The 15,828-nt window shown below is 44.3% G+C and overlaps 1 protein-coding gene across 1 annotated transcript in view; it reads right to left on the reverse strand.

Moving 5' to 3' along the window:
• Window positions 1-7,692, reverse strand: part of cu (NADP/NADPH phosphatase nocturnin) — a 69,580-nt gene extending 61,888 nt beyond the window's left edge. Inside the window, exon 1 of the mRNA XM_053790095.2 lies at window positions 7,173-7,692. Within this exon, the coding sequence (XP_053646070.1) occupies window positions 7,173-7,339 (167 nt within the window). The 5' untranslated portion in view covers window positions 7,340-7,692. The remainder of the gene's footprint in view (window positions 1-7,172) is intronic.
• Window positions 7,693-15,828: the final 8,136 nt, after the last annotated feature.

Here is a 15,828-nt window from a genome sequence, read left to right on the forward strand (position 1 = left end):
CAACCACTCCAAAACTATATCCCCACCTGCTTTTAACATTTCTATCTTTATCCCATCAATCCCGGCTGCCTTACCCCCTTTCATTTTACCTACTGCCTCACGAACTTCCCCCACACTCACAACTGGCTCTTCCTCACTCCTACAAGATGTTATTCCTCCTTGTCCTATACACGAAATCACAGCTTCCCTATCTTCATCAACATTTAACAATTCCTCAAGATATTCCCTCCATCTTCCCAATACCTCTAACTCTCCATTTAATAACTCTCCTCTCCTATTTTTAACTGGCAAATCCATTTGTTCTCTAGGCTTTCTTAACTTGTTAATCTCACTCCAAAACTTTTTCTTATTTTCAACAAAATTTGTTGATAACATCTCACCCACTCTCTCATTTGCTCTCTTTTTACATTGCTTCACCACTCTCTTAACCTCTCTCTTTTTCTCCATATACTCTTCCCTCCTTGCATCACTTCTACTTTGTAAAAACTTCTCATATGCTAACTTTTTCTCTCTTACTACTCTCTTTACATCATCATTCCACCAATCGCTCCTCTTCCATCCCGCACCCACTTTCCTGTAACCACAAACTTCTGCTGAACACTCTAACACTACATTTTTTAAACCTACCCCATACCTCTTCGACCCCATTGCCTATGCTCTCATTAGCCCATCTATCCTCCAATAGCTGTTTATATCTTACCCTAACTGCCTCCTCTTTTAGTTTATAAACCTTCACCTCTCTCTTCCCTGATGCTTCTATTCTCCTTGTATCCCATCTACCTTTTACTCTCAGTGTAGCTACAACTAGAAAGTGATCTGATATATCTGTGGCCCCTCTATAAACATGTACATCCTGAAGTCTACTCAAAAGTCTTTTATCTACCAATACATAATCCAACAAACTACTGTCATTTCGCCCTACATCATATCTTGTATACTTATTTATCCTCTTTTTCTTAAAATATGTATTACCTATAACTAAACCCCTTTCTATACAAAGTTCAATCAAAGGGCTCCCATTATCATTTACACCTGGCACCCCAAGCTTACCTACCACACCCTCTCTAAAAGTTTCTCCTACTTTAGCATTCATGTCCCCTACCACAATTACTCTCTCACTTGGTTCAAAGGCTCCTATACATTCACTTAACATCTCCCAAAATCTCTCTCTCTCCTCTGCATTCCTCTCTTCTCCAGGTGCATACACGCTTATTATAATCCACTTCTCGCATCCAACCTTTACTTTAATCCACATAATTCTTGAATTTACACATTCATATTCTCTTTTCTCCTTCCATAACTGATCATTCAACATTACTGCTACCCCTTCCTTTGCTCTAACTCTCTCAGATACTCCAGATTTAATCCCATTTATTTCCCCCCACTGAAACTCCCCTACCCCCTTCAGCTTTGTTTCGCTTAGGGCCAGGACATCCAACTTCTTTTCATTCATAACATCAGCAATCATCTGTTTCTTGTCATCCACACTACATCCACGCACATTTAAGCATCCCAGTTTTATAAAGTTTTTCTTCTTCTCTTTTTTTAGTAAATGTCTACAGGAGAAGGCGTTACTAGCCCATTGCTCCCGGCATTTTAGTCGCCTCATACGACACGCATGGCTTACGGAGGAAAGATTCTTTTCCACTTCCCCATGGACAATAGAAGAAATAAAGAAGAACAAGAGCTATTTAGAAAAAGGAGAAAAACCTAGATGTATGTATATATATATGCATGTGCGTGTCTGTGAAGTGTGACCAAAGTGTAAGTAGGAGTAGCAAGATATCCCTGTTATCTAGCGTGTTTATATATATTTATATATATATATATATATATATAAATATATATATATATTTATATATATATATATTTATATATATATATATATAAATATATATATATATATAAATATATATTGTGTATATGTCCTGGAGCCTGGCATTATACATATTATGGTCTCCAATAACTTTAGTAAGAGCGCTAGTCAGTAGTGCCGCTTCCAGTAACTTTAGTAAGAGCGCTAGACAGTAGTGCCATCGACCACTTCAAGGCTAAACTTAGAGAGCACCTTGTGTGTGCCTGATGCTGTATAAAAGGGAGGACTCTGTTATTTACAATTTTGTTATGTACGTGCTTTGGTGACATGTAGCCTAACGGCAGAGTCCCTTGAGTTTTATATGGGACGTCAGACCCGCTATAGAGTACGTAGCACCAGTGTAGACCCCACATCTAAAAAAAAAAGTCCAAAAAAAATAGAATAAGTCCAGAAATTTGCTACGAAACTAGTCCCGGAGCTAAGAGGAATGACATTTGAGGAAAGCCTAGTAGGTTTATACAGGTACAGGTACATAAATACTTACACAAATTATCATACACAATGACATAGTATATGTAAATTAGCCACCAGGATAACCCCAAAAAAGTCAGTCACTAATTTCCACTGGGGTCCTACAGGAACTAAACCTTAGAATACTGTAAGAGCCTTCGTTCAGGTCCCCAGTACCGCGAAAAGCAATTTCCCCCTATAAATGATATTATGACGGACGAAACAGAAACGACACTATGAATTCTCAGAAATTAGTAGCGACGCGGGGGAGGAGAAATCATATAAGTTATTTCCAGATGCCAGAAAAAAAAAAGGAAGATTGGGCATCCATCGGGGACGCTATACAGTTTTTAGAAGCAATTATCCATTGGACAACAAAAGCAAATATTTTTTTCATAATAAATCGGCTGTGCCCCACCGAGATATGTGACCACCCCAAAAAACGAAACATATTCGCCAATCTTCATTCAATGCGATATTTGTCTTGCCAGAAATGTGTTGACAATTTAAATGACAATCCGAACTGAAACATCTCCAGCCATCCTTCAGTGTATTATAAAAACTGTACTTCAGATTATGTATGGGTTGTACTCAAATACATACAACACTGTTCGTGTATAGTGATTACGCACAAGTACTTACTGTTTTAATGACATTAATATGAAAATTTTAAAAGGTTACTCAGGAAACTTGCATGGACTCATGACCTCCCATGGGGCAGGACTCATGACCTCCCATGGAGCAGGACTCATGACCTCCCATGGGGCAGGACTCATGACCTCCCATGGGGCAGGACTCATGACCTCCCATGGGGCAGGACTCATGACCTCCCATGGAGCAGGACTCATGACCTCCCATGGGGCAGGACTCATGACCTCCCATGGGGCAGGACTCATGACCTCCCATGGGGCAGGACTCATGACCTCCCATGGAGCAGGACTCATGACCTCCCATGGGGCAGGACTCATGACCTCCCATGGGGCAGGACTCATGACCTCCCATGGAGCAGGACTCATGACCTCCCATGGGGCAGGACTCATGACCTCCCATGGAGCAGGACTCATGACCTCCCATGGGGCAGGACTCATGACTCCCCATGGAGCAGGACTCATGACCTCCCATGGGGCAGGACTCATGACCTCCCATGGGGCAGGACTCATGACCTCCCATGGGGCAGGACTCATGACCTCCCATGGGGCAGGACTCATGACCTCCCATGGGGCAGGACTCATGACCTCCCATGGGGCAGGACTCATGACCTCCCATGGAGCAGGACTCATGACCTCCCATGGGGCAGGACTCATGACCTCCCATGGGGCAGGACTCATGACCTCCCATGGGGCAGGACTCTTGACCTCCCATGGGGCAGGACTCATGACCTCCCATGGGGCAGGACTCATGACCTCCCATGGGGCAGGACTCATGACCTCCCATGGGGCAGGACTCATGACCTCCCATGGGGCAGGACTCATGACCACCCATGGGGCAGGACTCATGACCTCCCATGGGGCAGGACTCTTGACCTCCCATGGGGCAGGACTCATGACCTCCCATGGGGCAGGACTCATGACCTCCCATGGGGCAGGACTCATGACCTCCCATGGGGCAGGACTCATGACCTCCCATTAGTTGCATCTGTAACCATTTACCCAACATTTCGACGGTAATTCTATCATCATGGGAACAGTAGCATGGGAACATTCATACGTTTACTGTTACAGTGGAAGAATGGGAGTCAAGCACAGAAATAAAGAGGACACATTAATCTAAACCAATAGGATCCATATAGGGCCGGCGGAATGCGAGGTCATCAGGTTTGATCTGATGAAAGGGAGGGTAACTCTAATTCCTTGGAAGGAGAGCTCTTCGGCAGCATCAAGGCACGCCTATTAAAATGGCATCCATCTTAAACAATGACGCACAACGCAGATCCTGAAAACAACTTTTCTAGAACAAGGTTAAATTATTGACGTGACTGGTTGGCCATGAACACCCATGAGGGTGTTGACCTCACTGCCGTGACATGACCACTGTTAATGAGCGATTGAGAGAGAGAGAGAGAGAGAGAGAGAGAGAGAGAGAGAGAGAGAGAGAGAGAGAGAGAGAGAGAGAGAGAGAGAGAGAGAGAGAGAGAGAGAGAGAGAGAGAGAGAGAGAGAGAGAGAGAGAGAGAGAGAGAGAGAGAGAGAGAGAGAGAGAGAGAGAGAGTTTATTAACTCCACACCCATCCCGTGTGAGAAAGAATATTTGATATCTGTTATGCATCCCGCACCTAAAAAAAAAAGATTAGCAGCAATAAATTGATACATGGCAATTAGTTAATTGTTGCAGAAGCATCATAGCGGAAGAACTAAATAACTGACCCTAATAGAAATAAGCTACACTGCTTGGCTTTCTTGGGTTATCAATCCTTTTGGCTTACTAATTAGAATGAGGTCTTCAAGAAAGTCTACTTTATGTAAAGAAAAAGGACACAAGTGCAACTAATGTGACATTTTATTGTGGCAACGTTTCGCTCTCCAGGAACTTTGTCAAGCCGTTACAAACAGTACATGGACACTGAGGGTATACATAGGCTTAGAGTGAGGTGTAATACTAGTGGTAGTAGTAGTAGTAGTAGTGATATAAGTTGAAAGTTAAGACACTTGTGCAACATCTGGTTATCTTTATTGTAGACGTTTCGCCATCCAGTGGCTTTATCAATACAGATTCTTTGGACATAATAAGAAAACTGAAGAACTATATTATTATGTCCAAAGAATCTGTATTGATAAAGCCACTGGATGGCGAAACGTCTACAATAAAGATAACCAGATGTTGCACAAGTGTCTTAACTTTCATCTTGTCGATGTTGTATACCTGTCTTGCACAGTGATATAAGTTGTAGTAGTAGTAGTAATACAATTAATTCAAGGTCTTCGTGCCTCTCACTGCTGGAGTTTACCTGGAGAGAGTTCCGGGGTACAACGCCCCCGCGGCCCGGTCTGTGACCAGACCTCCTGGTGGATCAGAGCCTGATCAACCAGGCTGTTACTGTTGGCTGCACGCAAACCAACGTACGAGCCACAGCCCGGCTGGTCAGGAACCGACTTTAGGTGCTTGTCCAGTGCCAGCTTGAAGACTGCCAGGGGTCTGTTGGTAATCCCCCTTATGTGTGCTGGGAGGCAGTTGAACAGTCTCGGGCCCCTGACACTTATTGTATGGTCTCTTAACGTGCTAGTGACACCCCTGCTTTTCATTAAAACACACACACCATGATAAACTTTCGGGATAAAAGGATATCCTTTTACTCATGTGCAAATTAACTGTATTACTACTACTACTACTACTACCACTAATATTGCACCTCACTCTGAGCCTATATATACCCTCTGTGTCCATGTACTGTTTGTAACGGCTTGACAAAGCTCCTGGAGAGCGAAACGTTGCCACAATAAAATGTCACATTATTTGCACTTATGTCCTTTTTCTTTACATATTGTCGGTAATTCTACCAAAATATATACAAAGTCTACTCAAGGTCACAGTACCATCTAACCCACCATGAGTCTCAGTCCACAAAATTATTATAATAATCTTTATTTCTACCAGTACATGATACAAGTGATACAGTCGTAGCTGACATCATTGACACACTTTACTGTATAGACAGTCACTAGTTATATACAACATTAATGGCAACTTAGGTTAATCTTGTCCTCCAGAATGATACCCACAATAGTTGACTAACACTGGTATACCTACTCACTGCTAGGTGAACAGAAACAGCAGGTGTAGGGTGACTAACACCCAGGTACCTACTCACTACTAGGTGAACAGGTGCAAGAAAACATGATTTACGTTTCGCCCGTGCCGGGGATCAGTCCTGGACCCTCAGTGTGACCTGAGGAAGCTACCAACCAAGCCACGACCAAACTTATCCGAAAGTTTATCATTGTGTGTGTGTGTTTTAATGGCAGCAGTGTGAGAGGTACAAAGACCTTGAATTGCCCAGTAAGCACACAGGTAGGCAGAGAAAGAGAAAAGTCTCACAAACGTGGAGAAAATCACTTCCACCCATGTCCTTGTTCGGAAGCGCTGTGTAAAGACTCTCGACCTTGATCTCTCAGACTCCGGGAAGACACAGTGTATCAGGAAGCGGAAGTTGGCGCCGCGTCACACGGAACGAACAAAGACCACCCAGTGAGAAAATAAACGAAATTAAAAACAAAACAAACGTTTTGAACACGAGAGTGAATTTGTATGACCCTGAGCACTTTTAGTCTGGATATATATTTAATAAATTTGTTATTCTCTAGGTGCGCCATGTCAATAGATGGAGTTTCATAATTGTTAGAAATATTATTACTAACCTTGGGAGTGTTGTAACTTGCTCTCTCTTCATCCCTGATTTTCACTATTTCATCCTCCCCGCCCCCTTTTCAGGAAGGTTCCTAAATGCTGGCGACGGGCTCCTGATCCAAGAAATTTGAGCTACCTTTTACCTCCCTTTGATCAGACTTGATTATAACCAAAATAAATTTTTCGAGTTCTTCAACTGAATTGAACTTAAGATTCTGAATCACATGTTATCCATTGTACAAAATAGTACCTATAATGTCATCTAATGTAAAAATAATACCAATAAACTTACTAGACTATAACCCAACTATTTTTTTCTTATAATCATGTACAATGATATGCCCTTATTGTCGAAATTTTCTGCATAACTATGAGCTTTGAACATGCACACAAGTGGCATGTTGCAATAAACTAGTATATTGTATTCATCGGGAGCTGTATGACCCCTACGGGCTTAGCGGTTCATATTATAACAGTATTCCTTCCACTCCCCTCCAATTTCTCACCTGACAAGGTAGAGCAGCAGTTGCTTAGGGGGGACGTAAGGCTTGGGAGTCTCCCCTCCCCTCTGGGGATGGGAGACATCATCTCTGTCTCCCCCTGAGGTGAGGGAGAGATGTGCTAGATGCTCCGCCAGTCTCAGTGACTCACGCAGCTCCTGTATAGACAACATCTCCCTCCTAACGAGCACTCCTTCCTTCCTGGAGGTACTTCCTCCCTCCTGGTCTACACTCCTTCCTTTCTGGGGCACTCACTCTCACCCGAGAACACTGCCTCTCACCTGTGGGTACTTCCTCTCACTTGAGGGCACTTCCTCTCTCCTGAGTACCTCCGCTTACCCGGAGATACGCCCTCTAAATGGGCACTCTGGGGCAAACTTTAGGGAAAGTGTACCCAGTCTGACCTGATGTTCTGTCTTCCTTCCGGAGATGATAAATACTGGGTGGTGGTGTGGTGAGCTGGACGCTGGTGTGGTGGGCTGGACGCTGGTGTGGTGGGCTGGACGCTGGTGTGGTGAGCTGGACGCTGGTGTGGTGAGCTGGACGCTGGTGTGGTGGGCTGGACGCTGGTGTGGTGGGCTGGACGCTGGTGTGGTGGGCTGGACGCTGGTGTGGTGAGCTGGACGCTGGTGTGGTGGGCTGGACGCTGTTGTGGTGGGCTGGACGCTGGTGTGGTGGGCTGGACGCTGGTGTGGTGGGCTGGACGTTGGTGTGGTGGGCTAGACGCTGGTGTGGTGGGCTGGACGCTGGTGTGGTGGGCTGGACGCTGGTGTGGTGGGCTGGACGCTGGTGTGGTGGGCTGGACGCTGGTGTGGTGGGCTGGACGCTGGTGTGGTGAGCTGGACGCTGGGGTGGTGGGCTGGACGCTGGTGTGGTGAGTTGGACGCCGGTGTGGGGGGCTGGACGCTGGTGTGGTGAGCTGGACGCTGGTGTGGTGGGCTGGACGCTGGTGTGGTGGGCTGGACGCTGGTGTGGTGGGCTGGACGCTGGTGTGGTGGGCTGGACGCTGGTGTGGTGGGTTAATAAACTTCGGAGTAGCAAGTTTATCTCAACAAAGATCAAGAAACTGGAGAACTTATTAATGATGAAAATTTTTACTTATAATTTTACGAATAAAATGAAGTCTTGAGTTGAGATCTTGGAAGGTGAAAAGGGCATCGAATAGCTTTCACGTTATAGAAGTAATGGTAATATGCTGGACACCTAGGTAGAAGCTCCTCAAAATGCCGTCGGGGCAGAAACCTGTTGCAGGCGTCCTCTTTCTAGGCACCAGTGTGCACTTCTCGTAGGAGATCCTTGAAAACGTCCTCATTTAAGGCATCAGTTACGTACTGTTAAAGGGAAATCCTCACAGATGTTCTTCTGGTATGAACCGTTCAAGTTAGATCCTTGAAGATGTCCTCTTTGAGTCACCGGTGTGCACTGTCCAAGGAAGATCCATCCTCACACAGTCATTTAACTAATTGACTTATGTCTCCAGGATGTTTCGACAACTGTTTCCAATATTAAGAATATTTTTCTTCAATTAATTCTCTTCTAAATACTAAACATAAAAAAACCCACATTATTTCTTGTGTATGATACTAGTTCTCGTATTAAAACTACGAAAAAAACAATTTTTGGCTCAAAATTTCCCAGGTAGCGGCTCCTAAGTGCTACAGTTTTACAACCAACGTCATGCTGAGGATAGCCATCAGAACTCCTGAAGGAATACACAAGGGAACCTCCTTGGAGGATTCATTGAGAACATTATATTGAGCTGATAACCCCCCCTCCTTCCCACTGCTCCAGGAATCTATTAGCTGTGAAAGTAATGTTCCATCATAAATGTTTCTCAAGACGATGATAATCCAAGGAGGAAACTATTGACCCGGCAGCGAGTGCCAATAATTTTAAATTTCGAATTTAGATGTTGACTAGTTTCAAATTTCGAACTTAGGTGTTGACAGTAGTTTGAAATTTCGAACTTAGATGTTGACAGTAGTTTCAAATTTCGAACTTAGATGTTGATAGTAGTTTGAAATTTCGAACTTAGATGTTGACAGTAGTTTCAAATTTCGAACTTAGATGTTGACAGTAGTTTCAAATTTCGAACTTAGATGACAGTAGTTTCAAATTTCGAACTTAGATGTTGACAGTAGTTTCAAATTTCGAACTTAGATGTTGACAGTAGTTTCAAATTTCGAACTAAGATGTTGACAGTAGTTTCAAATTTCGAACTTGGATGTTGACAGTAGTTTCAAATTTCGAACTTAGATGTTGACAGTAGTTTCAAATTTCGAATTTAGATGTTGACAGTAGTTTCAAATTTCGAACTTAGATGTTGACAGTAGTTTCAAATTTCGAATTTAGATGTTGACAGTAGTTTCAAATTTCGAACTAAGATGTTGACAGTAGTTTCAAATTTCGAACTTGGATGTTGACAGTAGTTTCAAATTTCGAACTTAGATGTTGACAGTAGTTTCAAATTTCGAACTTAGATGTTGACAGTAGTTTCAAATTTCGAATTTAGATGTTGACAGAAGTTTCAAATTTCGAACTAAGATGTTGACAGTAGTTTCAAATTTCGAACTTGGATGTTGACAGTAGTTTCAAATTTCGAACTTAGATGTTGACAGTAGTTTCAAATTTCGAACTAAGATGTTGACAGTAGTTTCAAATTTCGAACTTGGATGTTGACAGTAGTTTCAAATTTCGAACTTAGATGTTGACAGTAGTTTCAAATTTCGAACTTAGATGTTGACAGTAGTTTCAAATTTCGAACTTAGATGTTGACAGTAGTTTCAAATTTCGAATATAGACACCGGCAGTGACCAGGACAGCCCCACTGACAGACCAGCTGATGTGGAACAGGTAAGTAAATACACTAAGATACTGGAGCTTCTGTTGACTTATCCACTATACTTCCACATGCAGCGTTGAATAAACTTTTCTAAAAAATATATTGGTAATTCATTATTATTTTATAAATATAAACTAACAAAAATACATTTAAACGTTTTAGAGCTTTTTACTTTTTTTTTCGTTATGTAGACCATTATCATCATAAGAGTCCAATGTGCAGACTCCAGTCAAGCCCTGATGATGATGATGTTAATAAAATGTTAAAACTTTGAAATAACATCTAGTGATGTAGTGGAGAAGGAAGACTTGCTAGCAAGCAGAGAAAGAAACCTTTAACTGCCAGGTAGACCAGCACTCAGAGTCTAGTTGCTCTAGGATACTAACTCACAAGAACACTACACTTAACAGTTTTTTTCTTACAACACTTCGCACTTCACCCATAATTAGAGAAACACTTCATAATTAACATATAAAACGCTTGTAACTTCAAACTTAAATGTGCAATATACGTAAAACATATAAAAAACACGTTCCATTTCAAACTTGTATCATGATTAATACACTTGTAAGTTCAACTGTAATTTGACTTAATAGGAGAGTTTATGTGTGTTTGCACTTGTTTCAGTCCCTGGCTGAGTGGGTACACTAAGGTTCTAGGAGGAGCACCCGCAAGAAAAAATGAAGCGTCTGATTTTGATCCTCTGAAGGAGCACAGGTCCTTGTTTGTGGAGTAGGCGTGGTGAGTAAGCATGGGCGCGGAGTGAGTAGTAGGGGCGGCGTGGGAGGAGCAGCAGCAGCAGGAGGAGGAGGAGGAAGGGGAGGAGACGCGCGTGGCAATACCTTAAACACGACTGGTTGGATGTTCCACGCCTCCCTGTTTATATGTGTGTGTGTGTGTGTGTGTGTGTGTGTGTGTGTGTGTGTGTGTGTGTGTGTGTGTGTGTGTGTGTGTGTGTGTGTGTGTAGTGTGTGTGTAGTGTGTGTGTGTGTAGTGTGTAGTGTGTGTGTAGTGTGTGTGTAGTGTGTGTGTCGTGTGTGTGTGTGTGTGTGTGTGTGTGTGTGTGTGTGTGTGTGTGTGTGTGTGTGTGTGTGTGTGTAGTGTGTAGTGTGTGTGTGTGTACTCACCTAGTTGTGCTCACCTAGTTGAGGTTGCAGGGGTCGAGTCCAAGCTCCTGGCCCCGCCTCTTCACTGGTCGCTACTAGGTCACTCTCCCTGCACCATGAGCTTTATCGTACCTCTGCTTAAAGCTATGTATGGATCCTGCATCCATTACATCGCTTCCCAAACTATTCCACTTCCTGACTACACTGTGGCTGAAGAAATACTTCCTAACATCCCTTTGATTCATCTGTGTCTTCAGCTTCCAACTGTGTCCCCGTGTTGCTGTGTCCAGTCTCTGGAACATCCTGTCTTTGTCCACCTTGTCAATTCCTCTCAGTATTTTGTAAGTCGTTATCATGTCCCCCCTATCTCTCCTGTCCTCCAGTGTCGTCAGATTGATTTCCCTTAACCTCTTCTCATAGGACATACCCCTTAGCTCTGGGACTAGTCTTGTTGCAAACCTTTGCACTTTCTCTAGTTTCTTTACGTGCTTGGCTAGGTGTGGGCTCCAAACTGGTGCCGCATACTCCAATATGGGCCTAACGTACACAGTGTACAGGGTCCTGAACGATTCCTTATTAAGATGTCTGAATGCTGTTCTTAGGTTCTCTAGGCGCCCATATGCTGCAGCAGTTATTTGGTTGATGTGCACCTCAGGAGATGTACCTGGTGTTATACTCACCCCAAGATCTTTTTCCTTGAGTGAGGTTTGTAGTCTCTGGCCCCCTAGACTGTACTCTGTCTGCGGTCTTCTTTGCCCTTCCCAACCTTCATGGCTTTGCACTTGGGGTTGAACGCCAGGAGCCAATTGCTGGACCAGGTCTGCAGCCTGTCCAGATCCCTTTGTAGTTCTGTCTGGTCCTCGTCCGATTGAATCCTTCTCATCAACTTCACATCATCTGCAAACAGGGACACTTCGGAGTCTATTCCTTCCGTCATGTCGTTCACAAATGCCAGAAATAGCACTGGTCCTAGGACTGACCCTTGTGGAACCCCACTCGTCACAGGCGCCCACTCTGACACCTCGCCACGTACCATGACTCGCTGCTGTCTTGCTGACAAATATTCCCTGATCCATTGTAGTGCCTTCCCCGTTATCCCTGCCTGGTTCTCCAGTGAGTTTGTGTGTGTGTGTGTGTGTGTGTGTGTGTGTGTGTGTGTGTGTGTGTGTACTCACCTATTTGTACTCACCTGTTTGTGGTTGTGTGTGTGTGTGTGTGTGTGTGTGTGTGTGTGTGTGTGTGTGTGTGTGTGTGTGATGTGTGTGTGATGTGTGTGTGATGTGTGTGTGATGTGTGTGTGATGTGTGTAAGATAAGATTTCGTTCGGATTTTTAACCCCGGAGGGTTAGCCACCCAGGATAACCCAAGAAAGTCAGTGCGTCATCGAGGACTGTCTAACTTATTTCCATTGGGGTCCTTAATCTTGTCCCCCAGGATGCGACCCACACCAGTCGACTAACACCCAGGTACCTATTTGCTGCTAGGTGAACAGGACAGTAGGTGTAAGGAAACGTGTCGGAATTTCCACCCGCCGGGAATCGAACCCGGGCCCTCCGTGTGTGAAGCGGGAGCTTTAGCCACCAGGCCACCGGGCCTGTAGTGTGTATGTAGTGTATGTAGTGTGTGTGTAGTGTGTGTAGTGTGTGTGTAGTGTGTGTGTAGTGTGTGTGTGTAGTGTGTGTGTAGTGTGTGTGTAGTGTGTGTGTAGTGTGTGTGTAGTGTGTGTAGTGTGTGTAGTGTGTGTGTAGTGTGTGTAGTGTGTGTGTAGTGTGTAGTGTGTGTGTAGTGTGTGTGTAGTGTGTGTGTAGTGTGTGTAGTGTGTGTGTAGTGTGTGTGTAGTGTGTGTGGTGTGCAGTGTGTGTAGTGCGTAGTGTGTGTGTGTGTACTCACCTAGTTGTGGTTGCAGGGGTCGATTCACAGCTCCTGTGTGTGTGTGTACTCACCTATTTGTGGTTGCAGGGGTCGAGTCCTAGCTCCTGGCCCCGCCTCTTCACCGGTTGCTACTAGACCCTCTCTCTCCCCGCTCCATGAGCTTTATCAAACCTCGTCTTAAAACTGTGTATGGTTCCTGCCTCCACTACGTCATTTTCTAGGCTATTCCACTGCCTTACAACTCTATGACTGAAGAAATACTTCCTACTATCTCTCTGACTCATTTGTGTCTTCAACTTCCAATTGTGGCCTCTTGTTTCTGTGTCCCCTCCCTGGAACATCCTGTCCTTGTCCACCTTGTCTATTCCACGCAGTATTTTATATGTCGTTATCATGTCTCCCCTGACCCTCCTGTCCTCCAGTGTCGTCAGGCCGATTTCCCTTAATCTTTCTTCATAGGACATTCCCCTTAGCTCTGGAACTAACCTTGTTGCAAACCTTTGTACTTTCTCTAGTTTCTTGACGTGCTTTATCAAGTGCGGGTTCCAAACAGGTGCTGCATACTCCAGTATGGGCCTGACATACACGGTGTACAGTGTCTTGAATGATTCCTTACTAAGGTGTCGGAATGCTGTTCTCAGGTTTGCCAGGCGCCCATATGCTGCAGCAGTTATCTGATTGATGTGTGCTTCCGGAGACATGCTCGGTGTTATACTCACCCCAAGATCTTTCTCCTTGAGTGAGGTTTGCAGTCTTTGGCCACCTAGCCTATACTCTGTCTGTGGTCTTCTGTGCCCTTCCCCTATCTTCATGACTTTGCATTTGGCAGGATTAAATTCGAGAAGCCATTTGCTGGACCAGGTGTCCAGTCTGTCCAGGTCTCTTTGAAGTCCTGCCTGGTCCTCATCAGATTTAATTCTCCTCATTAACTTCACATCATCTGCAAACAGGGACACTTCTGAGTCTAACCCTTCCGTCATGTCGTTCACATATACCAAAAATAGCACTGGTCCTAGGACCGACCCCTGTGGGACCCCGCTCGTCACAGGTGCCCACTGTGATACATCACTACGTACCATGACTCGTTGTTGCCTCCCTCTCAGGTATTCTCTGATCCATTGCAGTGCCCTTCCTGTTATATGCGCCTGATGCTCTAGCTTCTGCACTAATCTCTTGTGAGGAACTGTGTCAAAGGCCTTCTTGCAGTCCAAGAAGATGCAATCAACCCACCCCTCTCTCTCTTGTCTTACTTCTGTTATTTTATCATAAAACTCCAGAAGGTTTGTGACACAGGATTTGCCTTCCGTGAATCCGTGCTGGTTGGCATTTATACTCCTGTTCCGTTCCAGGTGCTCCACCACTCTCCTCCTGATAATCTTCTCCATAATTTTGCATACTATACACGTCAATGACACAGGTCTATAGTTTAGTGCCTCTTTTCTGTCTCCTTTTTTGAAAATGGGAACTACATTTGCCGTCTTCCATACCTCAGGTAGTTGCCCAGTTTCCAGGGATATGTTGAAGATTGTGGTAAGTGGTATGCACAACATATCTGCTCCCTCTCTAAGGACCCATGGAGAGATGTTGTCCGGTCCCATTGCCTTTGAGGTATCGATGTCCCTTAGCAGTTTCTTCACCTCCTCCTCATCTGTATGTATGTCGTCCAACACTTGTTGGTGTATTCCTTGTTGGTGTCCCCATCTGGTCTGTCCCCCCAGAGTCCTTCCTGTCTCTACTGTAAATACTTCCTTAAATCTCGTGTTGAGCTCCTCACATACCTCTTGATCGTTTCTTGTGAGTTCTCCACCTTCTTTCCTCAGCCTTATCACCTGGTCCTTGACTGTTGTCTTCCTCCTAATGTGGCTATACAGCAGTTTCGGGTCAGATTTGACTTTCGATGCTATGTCGTTTTCATACTGTCGCTGGGCCTCCCTCCTTATCTGCGCATACTCGTTTCTGGCTCTTCTACTAATCTCCTTGTTTTCCTGGGTCCTATGCCTCCTGTACCTTTTCCATTCTCTGTTGCACTTAGTTTTTGCCTCCCTACACCTTCGGGTAAACCAAGGACTCGTTTTGGTCTTCCTATTATTTCTGTGTGTGTGTGTGTGTGTGTGTGTGTGTGTGTGTGTGTGTGGAGCCTTCCTCAACCACTTCCTTATCAAGATCATTCCACTTACTGACCACTCTTATTATTATTATTATAATCAAAAAGAAGCGCTAAGCCATGACCACTCTTCGACTGAAAAAATACTTCGTAACATTCCTTTGGCTCATCTGTAACTAACTTCCATTTGTGCCCCAGAGTTCCTGTTACTCCTTTTAAACAGCCTATCCCTGTCTTTCTTATTAATTCCCCTGAGTATTTTGTATGTTATCATGTCCTGATTCTTCTGGCCTCCAGGGTCATTAGGTTCAGTTCCAATAGCCTCTCCTCGTAGCTCAGGAATAAGCCTTATTTCATACTTGTGCACTTTCTCCAGTTTCTTAACATGCTTTTCATGTGTGCTCCTTTATACAATGTAGTACTGTATAAAGGACCCAGAATGACTCTTTGTTGATCTGCCATATGAACATTAGCTGAGGAAGTTATTCAGTTGATGTGAGCCTCTGGTGTTATACCAGTGTGCTCACCCCTAGGTCTTTCTCTTTGAGTGAAGTCTGCATCCTCTGTTCCCCAAGTCTATACCTAGTTTCCAGTCTTCTTCCTCCTTCCCTAATCTCCTTGCCCTTGTATTTACTGGAGTTGAACTCCAGCAACCACTATCTGCCTACTCCTGCAGTTTGTCCAGATCCCTTTGGAATCTTTACCTGTCCTCATCTATTTTTATTCTCCTCATTAGTT

Source organism: Cherax quadricarinatus, chromosome 58 (assembly GCF_038502225.1).
Source record: "Cherax quadricarinatus isolate ZL_2023a chromosome 58, ASM3850222v1, whole genome shotgun sequence".
NCBI classification, from domain to species: Eukaryota; Metazoa; Arthropoda; class Malacostraca; order Decapoda; family Parastacidae; genus Cherax; species Cherax quadricarinatus.